Source organism: Arabidopsis lyrata (genome assembly GCF_000004255.2).
Source record: "Arabidopsis lyrata subsp. lyrata unplaced genomic scaffold ARALYscaffold_5, whole genome shotgun sequence".
Lineage (NCBI taxonomy): Eukaryota > Viridiplantae > Streptophyta > Magnoliopsida > Brassicales > Brassicaceae > Arabidopsis > Arabidopsis lyrata.
The window spans coordinates 1,136,005-1,155,451 of NW_003302551.1; the positions used below are offsets into that span (position 1 = coordinate 1,136,005).

General features: G+C 41.4%; 1 protein-coding gene, 1 long non-coding RNA gene and 1 pseudogene across 13 annotated transcripts; 2 read left to right on the forward strand and 1 right to left on the reverse strand.

Annotated features, from left to right (window-relative positions):
* Nucleotides 1-460: 460 nt before the first annotated feature.
* On the reverse strand, nucleotides 461-1,489 carry LOC110228659. The gene is made up of 3 exons (XR_002332131.1): nucleotides 1,178-1,489; nucleotides 980-1,054; nucleotides 461-519 (listed from the first exon to the last, which is right to left on the reverse strand). It is a non-coding gene; the product is annotated as an uncharacterized LOC110228659 (long non-coding RNA).
* Nucleotides 1,490-2,432: 943 nt separating this feature from the next.
* LOC9311223 (inosine triphosphate pyrophosphatase) lies at nucleotides 2,433-5,719 on the forward strand. 12 transcript variants are annotated; one of them, XM_021026642.1, is made up of 12 exons: nucleotides 2,438-2,629; nucleotides 2,705-2,769; nucleotides 2,995-3,058; nucleotides 3,166-3,175; nucleotides 3,675-3,706; nucleotides 3,799-3,911; nucleotides 4,045-4,121; nucleotides 4,229-4,273; nucleotides 4,629-4,692; nucleotides 4,782-4,820; nucleotides 4,916-5,143; nucleotides 5,233-5,719. In XM_021026642.1, exons 1-12 carry the CDS (start codon nucleotides 2,440-2,442, stop codon nucleotides 5,377-5,379), a joined length of 1,074 nt encoding a protein of 357 aa, XP_020882301.1. In that variant the 5' UTR covers nucleotides 2,438-2,439; the 3' UTR covers nucleotides 5,380-5,719. The 12 variants fall into 12 exon arrangements, 9 of the variants coding, with proteins under 9 accessions (XP_020882307.1, XP_020882305.1, XP_020882309.1 ...); XM_021026644.1 differs by lacking the exon at nucleotides 2,438-2,629 and having other exon boundaries at nucleotides 2,738-2,769; nucleotides 3,166-3,291; XR_002332139.1 differs by lacking the exons at nucleotides 4,782-4,820; nucleotides 4,916-5,143; nucleotides 5,233-5,719 and adding an exon at nucleotides 4,483-4,550 and having other exon boundaries at nucleotides 2,433-2,629; nucleotides 4,229-4,341; nucleotides 4,629-4,681.
* Nucleotides 5,720-7,044: 1,325 nt separating this feature from the next.
* LOC9311226 lies at nucleotides 7,045-18,235 on the forward strand (annotated as a pseudogene).
* The last annotated feature ends 1,212 nt before the right edge of the window (nucleotides 18,236-19,447 follow it).

A 19,447-nucleotide genomic window follows, 5' to 3' on the forward strand; every position in this document is an offset into this window, starting at 1 on the left:
TTAAACTAAATACTTAAAAATGATTGTTACTTCAAAACAGTTGTATAGAGATTGCTTTAGAGATGGCATAGCAGTGACAAGGTGTATTAAGCTGAAACACTAGAGTACTAAGGCATATGAGTAGTAAGGTTTAACACAAAATTTGTCTCAACAAATAGAAGTTTTATCAAGCTAAGGCATATGCATTTGGTCGTGTTCATCGATTCGAAACACATTTGTGCAAACGTTAGATAATATCTAAAGATAAGTTCTATTACATCCACAGTTTTTTGTGTGTGATATTTTAATTCATTATGCAACTCTCGACTCAAAATGTTATTTAACAATCTTTTTTGGTTTAATATTGTTAATAGCATTTAACAAATGACATATTTCGTATTGGCTTTTACAAAATTGTTAATTTACAAAAATTAGAAACAATCGGAAAAAAAACCCTGCGTGGGTATTCACCTAGTGTTTTTAAAAACTTGAAAGATGAGAACAAATCAAAAGAGGAAGATTCTACATTTTTTTCTTCTCCTGCAAGAAATTAAAGAAAATTTATTAAAGATCTTAGATATTATATTTGTTAAAATCAAAATCAGAAAGAAAAGCATACATAGAAAACATTAAACATGAAAAAAAAAAAAAAAACATATATGATGCAAACAATAACAAAACTTCAACCTTATAAAAATCGTAATTATTAAAATTGTTTATAAAATTTTTTTAAAATAACAAAATTCATTATTCTTAGCACCTTCCAAAAAAAAATTGGGGAAAAAATCATGTCAACGTTTAAAAATAAATAAATTGGACTTTAAAAAAAAACATATCTAATGATAAACCACAAACTTTTGATTTTATAAAATATAAATTTTTACCTTTATTCTTAGAAATCTAAATTCTTCTAAAATTATGTTCTAAAAACAACAGAAAAATTAATGACACCTTTAACAATAAAAATGAATTTTTTTCTATCAAACTTTAGAGGCTTAACTCGCTCGCTCTAACGCATCACCTCGATGTTCATGACGAAGATGATAGTCTTTTTTAGTTTAGCTCGTTAAGAAATCTGTAGCACAATTAAAAAAAGATAGAGATTAGCAAAATTTTAGTAAAATTTAGTTATTAGATTATTTACATATAATGAATCTAAAACCCAGTTTGACCATAATCAAAAACGAAAAATACATACTTTTCGATGCACTGATCCCACTCTTAGTTGCCGTGAATGGCCGGTTACAATTGAACTGCAAAAAACAATACGAAATATATATTAGTGATACATATTTTGAAGAAATCTAGAATTTTCTAGTTGTAGAGAATTGAAAAGAAGAAAAAAAAACAATAAATATTTTAGCTAGAGAAAGAAACAACAAAGAAAGAACAAAGAAAGAGAAATCATCCAAGTTTTGTGTTTGGCGATGGTAAATGGAGTTTAGGTGTTTAGTATTTATAGGAAAACTAATTAGGTTTCGCTAATTCATAGAAATCTTCGGAAAAAAAAATAATAACTGCCACAAGATATCAAGGAGTAAATCTTTTATATTGTTAATTGGAATATGCTAGGATTATGCATTTATTTGAGTATTTAATATATTTCTATAATTCGTTGGGGATTTAAATATTAACTAACCCTAATTGTGTCGTTAAAGATAATATGTTGAGATTTTGGCAAGTTTGTTAAACGTGTAATCTTTAATTCAAATATTTAATGCTAATTCGCGAATAAAAAATTGAGATATTCTCTAAATTTTATACCAACTATTATTGGAAATGATTGATGACACAATTGCGATTTGGTAATATGCTATTTATTTAGATTAGTTGGTGCAATTAGTTACCTATTAACGTTATTTTAGGGATTCGCTTTTAGAATAATATAGATTTTATAGTTTTAATGTCATAAATTCATCATATTCTGTTGCCTAAATCAGAAAATATTACCAAAAAAGATTTTTTTGTGATATTAAATATGAAAAATGAATTTATTACTAATTAATGTCGTTTTTCTTTAAATACATTTTTTCTTTATAATTTCATAATATATATATATATATATATATATATATAGTTAAAATCTGGACATTTATTATGAGCATAAATATGAAAACGATTGGCCATTTATTAGGGTCATTATTATGAAAGATTATTTACCATTAAAATAGGTAACTTATTTGTAATTAAAGAAACTTAAAGAAACATTAAATGGAATTGTTATAGCAATTATACTCAAAAGATTCGTTTGTTTTTATTACAATATTCCTAGATCCGAATAGGATTAAACCGGGTAAAACCCGGATCCAAAAGAGTTTATGCAAAAATCCCTTGTAAAAATGTATATGTAGATGGAAAAGTGGTTTACTTAAAACCAATGATCGGTTAATCGTAACTTTACTTTGGACGAACGAGTATATTTTTATTAATGGGCCTAAATAAAAGTGGACTTATGCCCATATGTTTGCAAAGAAAACAAAAGGACTTTGCTTTCGCTATCTGAGAACTGAGACACAGAAAATGGCGGCGGCGAAAGCAGCGGTGGTTTTGCCACGGCCGGTGACTTTTGTGATTGGAAACGCCAAGAAGCTCGAAGAAGTCAAAGCTATCATCGGCAATTCCATTCCTTTCAAGTCTCTCAAACTCGACCGTGAGTACCTCTTTCGATTTCGATTACTTTGTTTCTCATTTTCTTTAGGCTCATTGTGTATTTCTTGAGTTGTAGTGCCTGAGCTTCAAGGTGATCCTGAGGATATCTCCAAGGAGAAGGCTCGTTTGGCTGCTCTTCAGGTGCACAAGCTCTTACCCTTTTTCAGTTATGTTACTTGAATGATTTACAAAATTATCATACTTGTGTTTATGTGTAAGCTTATTGTGTGATCATAATGTGCTTCTTGTTTAGTGTTGTAACTTTGCTTCCTTCTGCTGAGTGCTGAATGTTGACTTGTAATAGTAAGTTAGTTGCTAAGGATAGTAAGAACTGATATAAAGTGTGTTTGATTTGTAAATGAGAAGGTGAATGGGCCAGTGCTAGTGGAGGATACATGTCTCTGTTTCAATGCTTTGAAGGGACTTCCTGGTATGAGTTCCTTTAGATTCTAAGTTTTTTTCAATTTTACTCTATATACAGCAAATGGTCACACAGTTTTGAATTTATGTTGATTTCGTTTTTGTTGGATTTTTCAGGGCCATACATGTAAGTTTTGTTTCGTCATTCCTCTCTTGATGCTGTGCTTGTATATCTTCATTTGCAGGATCGAGTTTCTCCAGTTCCAATTTGTTGTGATGAGGGGTCAACTATGATTTCATGAGGTTAAGGGATTACAGACTTAGATATGTCACTGTGATAAATTTTATGTTGACCTTTATTTCTGAAACTTTCTTGAGTAGTAACTTTATTTGGATGTCCTGGAAATGGTTTGGTTGGGTGGGATCAAGTCCTTCTTAGTTCTTCTAGGTGGCTGATAAGAGGTGTGAGTGAGTGAGTAGCCAAATGGAGTTGTGTTATTGAATGATCTGATCCTGGATGTCTTAATTTATTGCTTGACCGAATTGTAGAAGAGGTCTCTATATTTGCTGGGATCTACTACTGGTTGATATAGAATCAGCGATTCAGCATAGGACTAACTGTTTTGGAGCTACGTTGTTGTACAGTTCTTATTTAGCACTTTTGATCTTCTTTTATATTTTTGCAGCAAGTGGTTTCTTGAGAAGCTTGGTCATGAAGGTTTGTAATAGCACTTGTTTCTCTCACCTCAGCATTTGTTTCATGTATCTCTTACACTGTTAACACCCAATCTTGGTCTGACTCATGTCCAGGTCTGAACGACTTACTGATGGCCTATGAAGATAAATCAGCTTATGCATTGTCCGCATTCTCTTTCTCACTTGGTCCAGGTGCTGAACCTCTTACATTTTTGGGGAAAACTCCGGTATGTTCAACATCTTCACCGCTCTTTTATCAAACTCTCTGCTCCATCTGCTAGTCATTTTATTTTATTTTTCTTTCTCTGTTTGTTAATTGTCAAAGTTTGATTGTTCTTTTCCTTGTGATTGATATGTTAGGGTAAGATAGTTCCAGCAAGAGGACCAACTGATTTTGGGTGGGATCCAGTGTTTCAACCTGATGGATATGACCAAACGTACGCCTCTGTTATCTCCCAGAAATCATTGTATTAAACCTCGATTTTCCGGATATTGGTATAAGAGAAAACTAAGAGTGCTTGGTGATTATCTATTTTGTATGTAGTTATGCAGAAATGGCAAAGGAAGAAAAGAACAAGATATCTCATAGGTACAAGTCTTTAGCAATGGTGAAATCTCATTTTAAAGAGGCTGGCTATGTGTTCCAGACAGATGATGGTACTAGTTAAAGAGAACCCAATCATCACTGTCTCCAGCTTTTGAAGATTTGAGCACTGATCACTCACCAGATTCTTGTTCCTATTCTAAGCTCCTTTGAGGATATTAATATTGTTTCCTTTTTGTTTTCTCAAATATAAGTAGAAACCATGGATTGAAAGGCAGCGTTTTGGTAGTATCGTTCATGCTGTTCATTAAATACTCTGACGGTGAGACTTGTATGAACAGCATGATTTGGAGTCCTTAGCTTGAAAATAAGTTAAGTTCTTGCACGCTTCTGTGGCTAGGTGCAAGAAACTTGTCATAGATTGGATTTCAGCTAGTGATCTTGAGCAAGGTGTAAAAAAAGAGGTATGTTTACACTTTACACTAAGCTCTATTACACTTAGACAAAATTATGAATACCTAATAAACTGAAGCAAAATGATTCCTCTCTGCAGAATCCGGATGCATATAAGGCCGCCTGGAAGTTACTCAAGGTCTGACCATTCTTTCATTTCCATCAAATGAATCCTGATTCTTTGTATTCGAGATGAACTTTCTGTTGATGAGGTCTATGTAATTTTGTCTTCAGGGTGCTGATGGTATTCTTGTGCCGGGAGGTTTTGGCAATAGAGGTGTAGAAGGAAAGATGTTGGCAGCAAAATACGCTAGAGAAAACAGAGTTCCATACCTCGGTATCTGTCTAGGGATGCAGCTTGCTGTGATCGAGTTTGCAAGAACCGTACTCGGTTTGCCAGATGCAAATAGCACTGAACTTGATCCCAACACCAAGAACCCTTGTGTTATTTTCATGCCTGAGGTTTGTTCCCTTCCATATCTTCTGTTTGAGTTTCAGTTACTTCACTCTATATTTAATTCGGGATTTCGTGTAATATTTGTTTGAAGCAGGGGTCTAAAACGCATATGGGAGGCACTATGAGATTAGGCTCAAGAAGAACTTATTTTCAAGCTAAGGACTCCAAATCAGCAAAACTGTATGAACCTGATATACCCATCCGACCAAAAAGCCAAAATAAATGTTGGACGGCAAACTAAAGGGGAATGGGATGAGATCATGTTTCAGATGAATTGCCGTTTGTGATCACACAATGAATTTATGAGACAACAGCCAGTGAGTAAAGCTCCCATGTAATCTCTGATCATATTCCCAACACATAATGTGAAGAACAGGAACATAACCACTAAAACCCCAACCCCAAAAGAAGAAACAAAGATCGCATCAATTAATCATTAAAATCATATAATATATTTGTGGTTTGGTTGTCTCTATCACACATGAAGCTGTAAACTTTTTTCGCATCCAAACCTATAAGTGAAACTTTGAAGATCTTCATAACTTTGGTAATGATATTTCAGATACTTTGCTGTTCTTTGATAATGCTTGTGGTCTTTCTATGATAAGCCTTTCATAAGGATCGATTATATGTTTTTGTTTCCACTGTTACCTTATTCATTACACCATTAGAATCAAGTCCACGTTGAATTATATTTTTCTCACAAATAGCTAGCTATATTAATTTTTTCTTCATTTTGCTGAGGATCACCCATTGTAATCCTAGTCAAAAGCTAACCATGTTATCATGAACCCTTAAACCGTAACTCCACTATAATTCGAAACAAACAAACAATAAAATCAAACATAACTTGAAAAAAAACATATACAAAGCACGAATAAAAATATTGCATACTATTTTCTGTTTGGGCCTCGGACCGAGATAATGGTGGGATGGGTAGCACCGTCGAATGGTTGGGTCAAGCTCAATACTGATGGTGCGTGCACGGCAATCCGGGTATGGCAACGGTGGGAGGAGTGTTACGTGATGAGCGCGGTAGTTGGTGTGGAGGGTTTGCTCTCAATATAGGGATTTGCACGGCACCTTTGGCGGAGTTATGGGGTGTTTACTATGGTCTCTATATTGCCTGGGAGAGGAGAGTCACACGCCTCGAGCTTGAGGTGGATTCTCAGTTGGTTGTTGGTTTTCTTACGACAGGGATTAGTGATGTGCATCCGCTGTCTTTTCTGGTACGCTTGTGCAATGGCTTTATTTCGAGGGACTGGATAGTTCGCATCTCACATGTGTATAGAGAGGCTAACCGTCTGGCAGATGGGTTAGCAAACTATGCGTTTTCCTTGCTTTTGGCTTTCATTCGTTTTCTGTTGTTCCAGTTGTTGTTGATTCACTCTTAAGTGATGATGTTATTGGGTCTGCGCGCCTGAGACGTATACGTTTGTAATTTTTCTTAGTTTAATAAATGGGGGAGTAATCCCCCGTCTTCCACCAAAAAAAAAAAATCTTAACTATTTTCTCAAACTTAAGAACCATTTGATGTAAAAACTTTTTTTTTTGTTTGAACAAATTTTACATTCAATTTTTTTTTTTTTAATTCTATGATTTATTTTGATACATTTTATTCCAAAAAGGTTATTAATTTTGGTTCTTCAAATAAAACATTATCCAAATTCTGGTTTGAAAATTTCACAATTAAAAACTTGGGTTTTGATTTAAAAAGCCAACTTAAGTAGTAACCAGAACTCCCAAAAACATGGTGACACGTACCACTTAAAACCTCCACGACATCAAAAAGCATATTCTTCAGTACCAAAGCTTAAAGAAGCGACATGATCGTCAAAGCTCCAGAGAGAGACCATCAAAACTCGTCACGCGTGGACTTAAAATCGAAGAAAACAACTCGTGGACCATGTCTTTACTAATGATGATTGCTCTAACCTCAATGTCATTGTTACTTACCGCCGGAGAATCAATCCCAACAACTTTAGATGGTCCTTTCAAGCCGTTGACCCGTCGGTTTGACCCATCTCTACGGCGAGGCAGTGACGACTTGCCAATTGATCATCCAAGACTGAGGAAGAGAAATGTCAGCTCTGATTTTCCAGAACAGATTGTGTTGGGGTCGGATTCCATCCCTTAACACCGAGCCGGATTTTGGACACCTCAGGGAACTTCTGAAAATACCTCGGGGAAATGTATCAATCACCTCGGTGAAACAAGCCATTCACCTCGGGGTAACAAGACATTCGCCTCGGGGCAACATGCCGGTCGCCTCGGGATCCACATGTGAACTCGCAACCCGAGCCAGCTCTTCAACCGCCCGAGCCGGTTCACGCCAAGATACCCGAGCCACTTCCTTCCGTGTACCCGAGGCCTTCACTTCGGGTTACCCGAACAAGTCGTCTCAGGTACCCGAGCCGATCCTTCCTGTGCACCCGAGCTGATTGCATAAGTTCTCCAGGGTGAAGTATTCGTCATCACCCGAAGCAAAGACTTAGTAAATATTCGTCTTCAAAGTATCATTTCCAAGCAAGGTATCATTTCCGAAAAAGAAGGATCATTTCCGATAAACTCGGAAATGATAAAAAAGAATCGCGAAGGATCAACTCAAATCAGGAAGTCTTCCAAAAACTCCGAAGAATAAGGAAATTATCCTAATCCACGATATTCTGGCCGACTTCAAGATAAATGGAAATCTTCCGAGAATATCGCTGGAGAAGCGGTTTATCATCCCTATATATAGAGACTCAAGGCTCTCACAGAGGGAGAGGCAATATCGCTCTAGAATTTACATTACGCAAAGCTCTCACAGCACAAACATCTTTTTCTTTACGATCAAACTCTTGTACGATCAAAGTCATCTTTTCCTTAATAATATCAAGAACATCATCTTTGGTATCAATTGATATCGTTCTTTGAGAATTCTCGCAAATCGTATCCATAAATTAAAACCCTAGACAAATCTCGATTGTGTTAGTTTCGACTTCCACAGTTTGGCGCCGTCTGTGGGGAATACTTTAGAATTCTCTTACCCTAAGACGCAGAGCTCATCTCATTTCTCAAAGAGAACGTCAGCACCTTCGCCTGGTCGGCTGAAGATCTACCTGGGGTAAGCATCGACGTAATCTGCCACGAGCTGAATGTTGACCCATCTTTCAAACCCATCAAGCAGAAGCGAAGAAAATTGGGTCGGGATCGCGCAGATGCCGTGAACGCCGAAGTAGAAAAGCTTTTGAAGATCGGCTCGATCTCCGAAGCAAGATATCCGGACTGGTTAGCAAATCCTGTCGTGGTCAAAAAGAAGAACGGCAAGTGGAGAGTCTGCGTCGATTTCACTGATTTGAACAAAGCTTGCCCTAAAGACAGTTTTTCACTCCCACATATCGATCGCTTAGTGGAAGCAACCGCGGGAAATAAGTTGCTATCGTTCATGGATGCTTTCGCAGGATACAATCAGATTCTCATGCATTCCGACGATCGCGAGAAGACAGCTTTCATCACAGACCGAGGTATCTACTGTTACAAAGTCATGCCCTTCGGACTCAAGAATGCTGGCGCAACGTATCAACGGCTCGTCAAAAGGATGTTCTCCGAGCAGCTCGGGAAGACGATGGAAGTTTATATCGACGATATGTTAGTCAAATCCCTTGAAGAAAGCGATCATATAGCCCATCTACGCGGTTGTTTTCGCCAGCTCAACAAGCACAACATGAAGCTCAACCCGGCAAAATGTCGTTTCGCGGTAAAGTCGGGAGAATTCTTGGGATATCTCGTAACTCACCGAGGCATCGAGGCAAACCCGAAGCAGATCGATGCTCTACTGAACATGCCCTCACCACAGAACAAGCGCGAAGTCCAACGTCTCACCGGGAGAGTCGCAGCCTTGAACCGATTCATCTCGCGATCCACTGACAAATGCCTGGCTTTCTACGATACTTTGCGCGGGAACAAGAAATTCGAATGGACCGATCGCTGCGAAGAAGCTTTCCAGGAACTGAAGAAGTATTTGGCTAATCCACCGGTGTTGGCGAAACCAGTCCCAGGCGAGCCACTATTTCTGTACATCGCAGTCTCTGATACGGCGATAAGTGGAGTCATAGTCAGGGAAGACAGAGGATAGCAGAAGCCGATATTTTATGTCTCGCAAACTTTCACCGACGCGGAAACACGCTACCCGCAAACTGAAAAGCTCGCCCTCGCAGTAGTAATGTCAGCTCGGAAGCTACGGCCATATTTCCAGTCTCACTCAATTGTCGTCATGGCGCCCGTATCACTCCGAACCATCCTGCACAGTCCGAGCCAATCGGGACGCCTGGCCAAGTGGGCAGTAGAACTCAGCGAGTATGACATCGAATACAGGAACAAAACATGCGCGAAATCTCAAGTCCTCGCCGATTTTATCATCGAGCTGCCAACAGAGAACACCCGAGAAGAGTCACCCAACACTGTTTGGATCCTCCACGTCGACGGCTCATCTTCAAAACAAGGTTCTGGCGTCGGAATCCGCCTAGCATCACCAGAGGGTGAAATCCTCGAACAATCCTTTCGGCTAAATTTCGACGCGACTAACAACGTGGCTGAGTATGAAGCGCTGATAGCAGGACTTAAGCTGGCTCGGGGACTTAAGATCAACAAGCTGCGAGCCTTTTGCGACTCCCAGCTCGTGGCTAATCAATTCAATGGAGAATACGTGGCTCGCGACGAACGAATGGAAGCGTATCTTGCTCTCACACAAGACTTGGCGAAACAGTTCGAAGAGTTTGAGTTAACCAGAATCCCACGGGGCGAAAACACATCGGCCGATGCCTTAGCGGCTCTAGCTTCAACCTCCGACCCGAATCTGAAGAGAATTATACCGGTCGAATTCATCGAAAAGCCGAGCATTGAAGATAATAGCAAGGATCAAATTCTAACAGCTCGGGGGACTGAAGAACCGGAAGAAATGGACATCGAACTGCTAAACCAGCAAACTACGGACGCAACTGAGCCCGAATACGGAAGCGACGCCGAATGGATCGGAGCCATCCGAAGCTACATTGCCGATGGAGAAGTTCCTACTGAAAAATGGGCAGCTCGGAAGCTTAAGGCAAAAGCGGCTCGGTATACTCTGATCGACGGAGAACTCTTTAAATGGCGATTTTCCGGTCCCCTCCTTATCTGTGTCGAAGGAAATGAAGCTCGGAGAATCATGGAAGAAGTACACGGTGGATCTTGCGGAAACCATTCTGGCGGGAGAGCCCTAGCTATAAAGATCAAACGCCACGGATATTTTTGGCCGACAATGGTCAAAGACTGCGAGGAGTTTTCTCAACGGTGTGACAAATGCCAGAGGCACGCACCAACCATTCATCAACCCGCCGAGCTCCTCTCTTCCATCACTTCGCCTTATCCGTTCTTGCGATGGTCCATGGACATCATTGGACCTCTACACAACTCCAAGCAGAAGAAACTCGTCCTCGTACTGACAGACTACTTCTCCAAATGGATCGAGGCAGACTCCTACGCCAGCATCAAAGACGCGCAGGTCGAGAGCTTCGTCTGGAAGAACATCATATGCCGCCACGGGATACCTTACGAGATCGTTACAAACAACGGATCGCAGTTTATTTCGGCTCGGTTCGAAGGATTCTGCGAGAAATGGGGAATTCGCCTCAGCAAATCTACGCCTCGGTACCCTCAGGGAAACGGACAGGCCGAAGCAGCAAACAAGACGATTATCGACGGAATAAAAAACCGCCTCGACGCGAAGAAAGGCCGCTGGGCCGACGAATTGGAAGGAGTACTATGGTCGCACAGAACCACGTCGCGGCGGGCCACGGGAGAAACACCTTTCGCCCTTGTCTACGGCGCGGAGTGTGTGATTCCCACCGAAGCCGAGATCCCGGGACTAAGAAGACGTTTTCTCCCCGAGCAGGAAAATTCCAACACTCAGATGATGCTGGACGAGCTGGACTTAATCGACGAAAGAAGAGATTCGGCTTTGATCCGTATGCAGAACTATCAGAATGCAACGGCTCGGTACTACAATTCTCACGTTAAGCATCGCCGTTTCCACGAAGGAGATCTCGTACTACGCAAAGTTTTCCAGTATACCGCCGAGCAGAACGCAGGTAAGCTCGGCGCGAATTGGGAGGGACCTTACACGATCGCAAAGGTAATCCGTCCCGGCGTCTACGAACTCATCAACATGAACGGCAAAGTGGTACCTAGATCCTGGAACGCAATGCATCTAAGGAAATACTACCGCTAAAAACCTAAGGTACGCATGTACTTGAACTACGGGGTGGCTTGATCCCTGAAAAGGGTACGTAGGCAGCTCGTCCTCGGACGAGTTCAGCTACCCCCCCTAATTAAAAAAGGGGGGAGTGGGTCCGTATACATATACTCCCACTTAAAATTTCAAAATTCTAAGTTTACCCTTCGGGTTTTCAACTCAAATCCACCTCGACATTGGTCCCAAAACTCATCTCGGGAACTTTTACGGTCCACTTATCGACCCGTAAAGCCAACAGTTCGTTCGGACGATGGCCACGTCCACGAACAGAGAGCTCATTTCACCGCTTCGGTTACAGCGCACTATATAAGTATTTCGAGACAATTCGGTCGGAGATATCCGACCAAAAATGAAATTGTCTTCAGAAACCCCAGTTAACCCAGACACTGGTGTCCCAGTTCGCTTCTAAGCACTGGTTTCGACTATATCAGCTCGGGTCGCAACCGATAAAGATTAGTCCCACAAAACCCAGTTACCTTAACACTGGTACGCTACTCATCGTCACGGTTCGGAGATTAATTTCTATTGAACCAAAAGTCATTTCTACCGAAACCCAATAATATTGACGTTGGCGCATATTTCGTCATCTCGGCTCGGAAGTTAAAACGTTTGAATTTAACTTAACGAGCAAGTCATAAACCCAGTTAGCTTGACACTGGCGCACGATTCTTTTCGTTTTCGGTTCGGAAGTTAATACTATTGGGAAAAACTAACTTCTCAACGAGCAGGTCATAAACCCAGTTACTCAACACTGGTATCGAATTTACTTCAGAAACAATCTAGAGGCAAACAAAATAATCCAAGAAACATGCATTCAGATGGATAAAGCCGTTCAGGCATAAGTTTTACAAAAGAAATTTAAAACAGAAGAAAAAGGAGTTTAGAGACGCCTCGGGCTTATTCGTCTCGCTCCTCGGCATGTGCCGCCGCAGGATCCTGAAACGTTCCTTCTTGATCGATAACTCCAATTTCGGTCGCGTCGCCTTCCACCGACCTATTCCCGAGGCTATCATGAGCGGAGTCGGGTGACACCGGAGGAACCTTCAAAGTTCCGAGCAGTTCAACCGCAAGCTGAGAATACTCCGCTTCGGCGTCCCCAAACTCTTCTTTCCATGCCTCTACCTCTTTCTTCTTGTCCTCGATCGACTTGCCTTCTTCGAGCTCGGCAATCAGCTCGGCGTTTGCTTTGGCCTGGGAGAAGTACATGTAACGGTCGGCAACTTGGTCAAACTGTTCCAGTTTCGCCTCGATCGTCTTGATCTGCTTGGCGAACTCTTCAGTAACTGCCCTTTTTGCAGCTTTCCTGGCTCGGGCTACCTCGGCCTCCCGAAGAGACTTCTCCTCGGCGAGCAAGCGGTTGAGGTGCTCAATCTCTGCTTCGGTTTTTTGCCGAATTCGAGCATTCTCCTCGGCCTCTTTCTGCCTCGCCTCTTGCTCAGCTGCGACCAGGGCCTCCGCATTTTCTTTCGCTACAGTCGCCTCGGCTATTCTCCTCTCCGATTCCGCACGGGCTATCTCAAACTGCTCGTTGGCAGCTTCATGCTGACGGTTCGTGGATTCGTAAGAACGAACCAGCGTGTTCATTGAGGAGAAAACCTGGGGATAAAATGACATGTTATGAACGGAAAAGAACTTCGAAACAAGAGGTTCAACAAAAAAAATTATTACCTTCAGAAAGTTGGCCGAAGTCTCGGCGTATCTTTCCTCCTCGGCCAGATTCTCAGGGGCCGTCAACAACGGCCATGCACACGAAGCAACAAGGTTGGCCGAAGCCACCTTGTCCTTGTAAATCGGTCGAGAGCTGCTGTGATCGCTCTTCGACTTCTTCCTCTTATCGGTAGAGTGGTCGCCCCGAGGACGTTTTCCCTTAGACTTGGCCTGTCTACCAGTAGCCAAGCCGACCACAACTTCGGTCTGTTCGACCTCGGGAGCTTGAACTCCACTGTCCCCAGCTGGGACATCGTCGACCGCTTCGGGAGGAACCGAAGTAACAGCTAGATCAACCCCGGATCCTTCGGGGCCCTTAACCACTTCGGGTCTGCCAGACGCCTCGGGTAGAGCGGACGCCTCGGGCCTTCTAGACCCCTCGGTCAAAGGTTTGAAAACCGCCTCGAGGGCTCTTTTCTGCTTGGCCGCTTCCTTCTCAGCAGCCTTTTTCTCCCTTAGCGTCATCTTCGCCTTCTGCATCTCCATGTAGCCGCTCAATCGGTGATCCGAAGAGGATGATGATGATGAACAGGACACGCCTCGGAGTAATCTCAGCGCTTTCTCGACTCTTTTGAGCGTAAATGCTTGGTCCAGTTACACTTCCGGGTAGCCAACTCCTCGTGAGTTTCTAAAAGATCTTTGGGGATAAGCTCGAGGAACGTCGGGTTACGATCTGAAAATAAAAGCAAATGGGGTTAGAATATATCGATCAAGTCTCAACAAAAGAAAAACTCAAACACTTCGGATAAACTACCGATTGTGCCCCATTTCGCAACAATTTTATTAAGGCAGTCCTCGGGGACAGAGTCTTCGTCTATCGCGATAAAGAAGAAGTGATCAGTATACTTCTCATCTTTGCTCGGGAACCCACCGATAATCTTTTTATTTTTGCTCGGGGAGATGTAATATCTTTCTAAGGGACCCGGGTTACGACGAATTTCTAGAAAATTCCTCAAATGCCCGAGGGACAAAGCTTTATCCGCCTTGAAACTCCTCACCAAAATCCTGACAAGGTGTCGCAACCCGCGAGTCGAGATCTGAGCTAACGCAATTTTGTACGACCACAAGTATTCAACGATTAGCCTCGGGAGAGGAAACCACAGAAAGCAGAAATGGAAAAACCCCTCGTATAATGTAAAGAACCCCGCGGGAGGATTGTCAGCTCGTTCGCTCGGAGTTGGAAGCCTCATAGTGACTCCTTCACTGAAACCGAACCGAGCTCTTAAATCTTTAAGGGAGTCAGGCCTCTTCACCTTTCTGGCTCGTTTCGTTTTCTGCTGCTGAGCCTTGGCCGCTTGCACCTTGGCCCGATGAATCGCGTCGGCCTTAACTGAGAGCAAAGGCGGTTCAGATACATCCTTCCAGCGAGAACCCCCAGCTTCATCCGTAGCCGGAGGACGCATCCTCCTCTCGTTTAACGTCGCCTCGGGGTCATCAGGCAACTCTTCATCCCGAGCCACGTTCGCAAAAGAATCTTTTCCGAGCCACAAATCGGCTCGGATCTCGGCCCTTGGATGACGATTCCGCTGCGCTATCTCCGTTCGGCTCGGAGCGATCTGAAAAACTAGCCTCGGTTCCTTCCGAGGGGCTGCTCCAAACCATCTTCCTTTCATGAACAGGAATGTTTCTGCCTCGGGACGAATCACTTGAATCAGAGAGTGACATCTTCGGCTCGGGTGAATCAAAAAGAATCGGAAAAACAAGATTTGAAATCGGAAAAACCAAATCTAAGATCTGGCACAGCGGAGGAACGACGGAAAGTAAAACAAAGCAGAGGAAATTAAAGAGATCAAGATCAGAGAGAAAAGAAGCGAACCTTAGAATTTTTTCCTTGCAGATTGCGAAATGAGAAAATGAAGTAGGAGTCGGATATTTATAGAATGCTTCGGCGCGTCGGGTACGCACGAGTTTAAGAGTATTTCGCATCCGCCCAAGTCTCAGGCGCGTCGGGTGCGCGTGACCAATATTAAGATACTTCGCATCCGCACGGATCTCGGGAATCAGCAGGGGACTCTTCCACTTCTTGAGTTAGAAACTCAACCGTCATACGTCTAGAAGGAGATGAAGCGTCAAAGGGAATCTGAATCGACAGAAGAATGCCAATCACCGAAGCACACGAACCATCTTTGAAATATGGAAAACCTTGGCGGCAAACAAGGATGGGCTCGGAACAAAGTTTAAAACGGCTCGTACTAAACAGTCGTGAAGCTCATTGTTTGCTTCTCAAATCAACGAGCTGGGGGGCTAACTGTTGGGGTCGGATTCCATCCCTTAACACCGAGCCGGATTTTGGACACCTCAGGGAACTTCTGAAAATACCTCGGTGAAACAAGCCATTCACCTCGGGGTAACAAGACATTCGCCTTGGGGCAACATGCCGGTCGCCTCGGGATCCACAGGTGAACTCGCAACCCGAGCCAGCTCTTCAACCGCCCGAGCCGGTTCACGCCAAGATACCCGAGCCACTTCCTTCCGTGTACCCGAGGCCTTCACTTCGGGTTACCCGAACAAGTCGTCTCAGGTACCCGAGCCGATCCTTCCTGTGCACCCGAGCTGATTGCATAAGTTCTCCAGGGTGAAGTATTCGTCATCACCCGAAGCAAAGACTTAGTAAATATTCGTCTTCAAAGTATCATTTCCAAGCAAGGTATCATTTCCGAAAAAGAAGGATCATTTCCGATAAACTCGGAAATGATAAAGAAGAATCGCGAAGGATCAACTCAAATCAAGAAGTCTTCCAAAAACTCCGAAGAATAAGGAAATTATCCTAATCCACGATATTCTGGCCGACTTCAAGATAAATGGAAATCTTCCGAGAATATCGCTGGAGAGGCGGTTTATCATCCCTATATATAGAGACTCAAGGCTCTCACAGAGGGAGAGGCAATATCGCTCTAGAATTTACATTACGCAAAGCTCTCACAGCCCAAACATCTTTTTCTTTACGATCAAACTCTTGTACGATCAAAGTCATCTTTTCCTTAATAATATCAAGAACACCATCTTTGGTATCAATTGATTCTGTCGTTCTTTGAGAATTCTCGCAAATCGTATCCCTAAATTAAAACCCTAGACAAATCTCGATTGTGTTAGTTTCGACTTCCACAGATTGCTTTAGCTCTCTCTACTCCAACCTCTATGTGGGTTTCTTGGGTCACTGGTAAAGATTCTAACTTCAAGATTTTGTTGATTAATTTATCACAATTCTTGAATTTTTAATAGTTAAGTTCTCTAGGCTTTGAATTTGTCTCTTGACTTGAACTAGAATTGTGAGATTTGTTCATTTTCTTCTTTAGGTGACGCTATAGAAAGAAAAGATGATATTTTTGAGACGCCCTTATTGTTAATTTGCAATTTTGCATTGAGTTTATGGAACCATGGTTCAGTTTTATAAAGATAGTATTTTTTGCAGATATTGGTTGTAATGTTGACTGACTTATAATGTGTTATAGGTCTTGAACCAGCAACTAAGTACTATTATAGGTGTGGTGACAGCTCTGTTCCTGCAATGAGTGAGGAACTTTCTTGAGACTTTGCCACTGCCAAGCAAAGATGCATATCCTCGTCGAATTGCCTTTGTTGGGGATATAGGTCTTACTAGTAACACAACAACCACCGTTGACCATTTGATGGAAAATGATCCCTCACTGGTTATAATTGTTGGGGACATGACATATGCAAACCAGTACCGTACAACTGGTGGCAAAGGAGTTTCATGCTTCTCATGTTCGTTTCCAGATGCACCGATTAGAGAGACGTATCAACCTCGTTGGGATGCCTGGGGAAGGTAAAACTTATTATCTGTGGGTTAACAAGTTAGATTTGAAGAACTCTGTATTGGTCTTGCTCAGATTTTTTTTCAAGTTGTTCCACAAGATTTTACGCATAGGCGATAATCTTTTATTTGTGTGCAGGTTCATGGAGCCATTGACCTCAAAGGTCCCAACAATGGTAATTGAAGGCAACCATGAGATTGAGCCTCAAGCTTCCGGGATCACCTTTAAGTCATATTCAGAAAGGTTTGCAGTTCCTTCAAGTGAGAGTGGCTCCAACAGCAACTTCTACTATTCTTTTGATGTCGGAGGAGTGCATTTTGTTATGTTGGGCATATGTTGATTACAATCACACTGGTAAATCCATGGATACTAGCAGTCTCTTTACTTTTATTTCAATGAACAGATGTATGCTTTGTTTCATAATCTATGAATGTTTATTTTAGGAGCGCAGTATGCATGGCTAAAGGAAGACTTGTCTAAAGTTGATCGCACAGTGACACCTTGGCTGGTTGCAACGATGCATCTGCCTTGGTACAACAGCTACTCCTCGCACTACCAGGAGTTTGAATGCATGAGGCAGGAGATGGAAGAGCTTCTTTACCAACACCGTGTCGACCTTGTGTTTGCAGGACATGTAAGTTCTCAAATTTTCTTGGTGAAACAGAGATTTGATATTCTTTGTTTTGTTCCTCTTGTTATTGCATTTGGTCCATATCTTGTCAATGTGAGGTTAAATTCTAGTGATTTAGAAATGTTCTTTTTTGTTTTTCTTCTTCTATACACTGTATGATTAGAAGCGTCGTTTATTGTTACTGAAGGTACATGCATACGAGAGGATGAACCGCATATACAACTACACACTAGACCCATGTGGGCCAGTTTACATAACAATTGGAGACGGTGGAAACATTGAGAAAGTTGATGTGGACTTTGCGGATGACCCCGGGAAGTGTCCTTCTCCAAAAGAAAACATCCCGGAGATAGGAGGATCATGCCCTTTAAATTTTACTTCTGGATCTGCAAAAGGCAAGTTTTGCTGGGACAAAACAACCTGATTGGAGTGCCTTCCGAGAAAGCAGCTTCGGCCATGGAATGCTCGAGGTAAACCTTCATATGTTTTATAAGAAACATCGATTCTATTTACTCTTAAAAAACATGGATGCTCTTGTAATGCGACGAAAACTGACCACTAGAATGTGTTGATACAGGTCATGAATTCAACACACGCACTGTGGACATGGCATAGGAATCAAGATGTCTATAAGAACAACAGCTATGGTGACCAAATCTACATTGTCCGTCAACCAAATGTCTGCACTTCCCCTACAATTTCAAGGTACTAGTGCAATACCTCTGTGATCTATATATGTACAAGTTATATAAAAGTTAAACCATTTGACATTTTAACGTATTCGACTTGATGGAAAGGGAAGCAGGAGAAGGAAGAGAGAAATCAGACAGCAACAAATCTAGATTTTCTTCTCCCACATTACTAATGCTCATCAGTATATTTCTCATGATTGGCACTTGTAGGTCCATTGGTTTTGGACATGTTATATAAAACTTTCATAGTTTACTTTGTGATTAATCTGAATTTGCTTTGACCCTCTTTTCCATTTTTGGTTATGCACTGTAGTTATAAGCCCAAACAAAAAGATTTTTGTTAATCTTGGTTAATTATTGCTAAGGAAGTAAGAAATTAAGCCCAAACACTCCCATGTGTTTGTTTGAGTGTAGTTTTATGCACATAACTTTGGTATGCCGGCTCTGTGAACATTTAGTATTACAGTGATAGCGATATAGTGATTAGTATAAAGTTAAAAAATTTAGATAACTTTTAATTTGAAGCAAAGCTAAGGGAAAAAATAACAATTAATTATTAACTTTTATTTTAGTTTAAAGAGAAATCAGAACTAAAACAATGAATATGTTTTTTTTTTGAATTGAATGTAAAATTTATTCAAACCCAAAAAAACTGTTTTACATCTAGTGCAACTTTACTTTGAAATTCTTAATACAAGGAAACAATGGGAGCTTATATAGTTGTAGATACGAACCAAGTCTGCAGAAGAGGGCTGCAGCCTTGATCATCTTTAATAGAAGAGGCGCGGTTTCGAACTTGCTTATCGAGAAATCTGATCAGTTGCAGAGCAGGAGTTGGCACATCGCCATGACGTCGTGCGTTCCTTTCTCGCCATATAGTGTGTACTGTCGCTTGAAATAGATAACGGAGTAAAAACAGAGTTCTTTTATCGAGAGTTGTATCCGAGAGAAGAGGGATGATCATGTTCCAGTCCACGGTGTACCGGTTATGAAGCAATCCATGAGCCAACTTTCTCCAGATTTCTTTCGAGTATGAACAGACAAAGAAGAGGTGGGGTATGGACTCCACTGTATGTCCACAGAAAACAATGAATATGTTTAACAAACGAATAAAGAAAAATGGGTCTTTGAACCAAAAAAAGAAAAGAAAAATGGATCTAAAAATAAAAAAAATCATGAAATTTTGAACTAAAATCTATGAATTTGTTTTGTTGCTTATGTCATGGGCCAAT

Coding starts and splice junctions, on each gene's coding strand:
- LOC9311223 (XM_021026642.1), top strand. CDS start 2,440: ATGTTTGCAAAGAAAACAAAAGGACTTTGCTTTCGCTATCTGAGAACT. Junction 3,707..3,798: donor TGAGAAGCTTGGTCATGAAG/GTTTGTAATAGC, acceptor ACTCATGTCCAG/GTCTGAACGACTTACTGATG. Junction 4,122..4,228: donor CCTGATGGATATGACCAAAC/GTACGCCTCTGT, acceptor TTTTGTATGTAG/TTATGCAGAAATGGCAAAGG.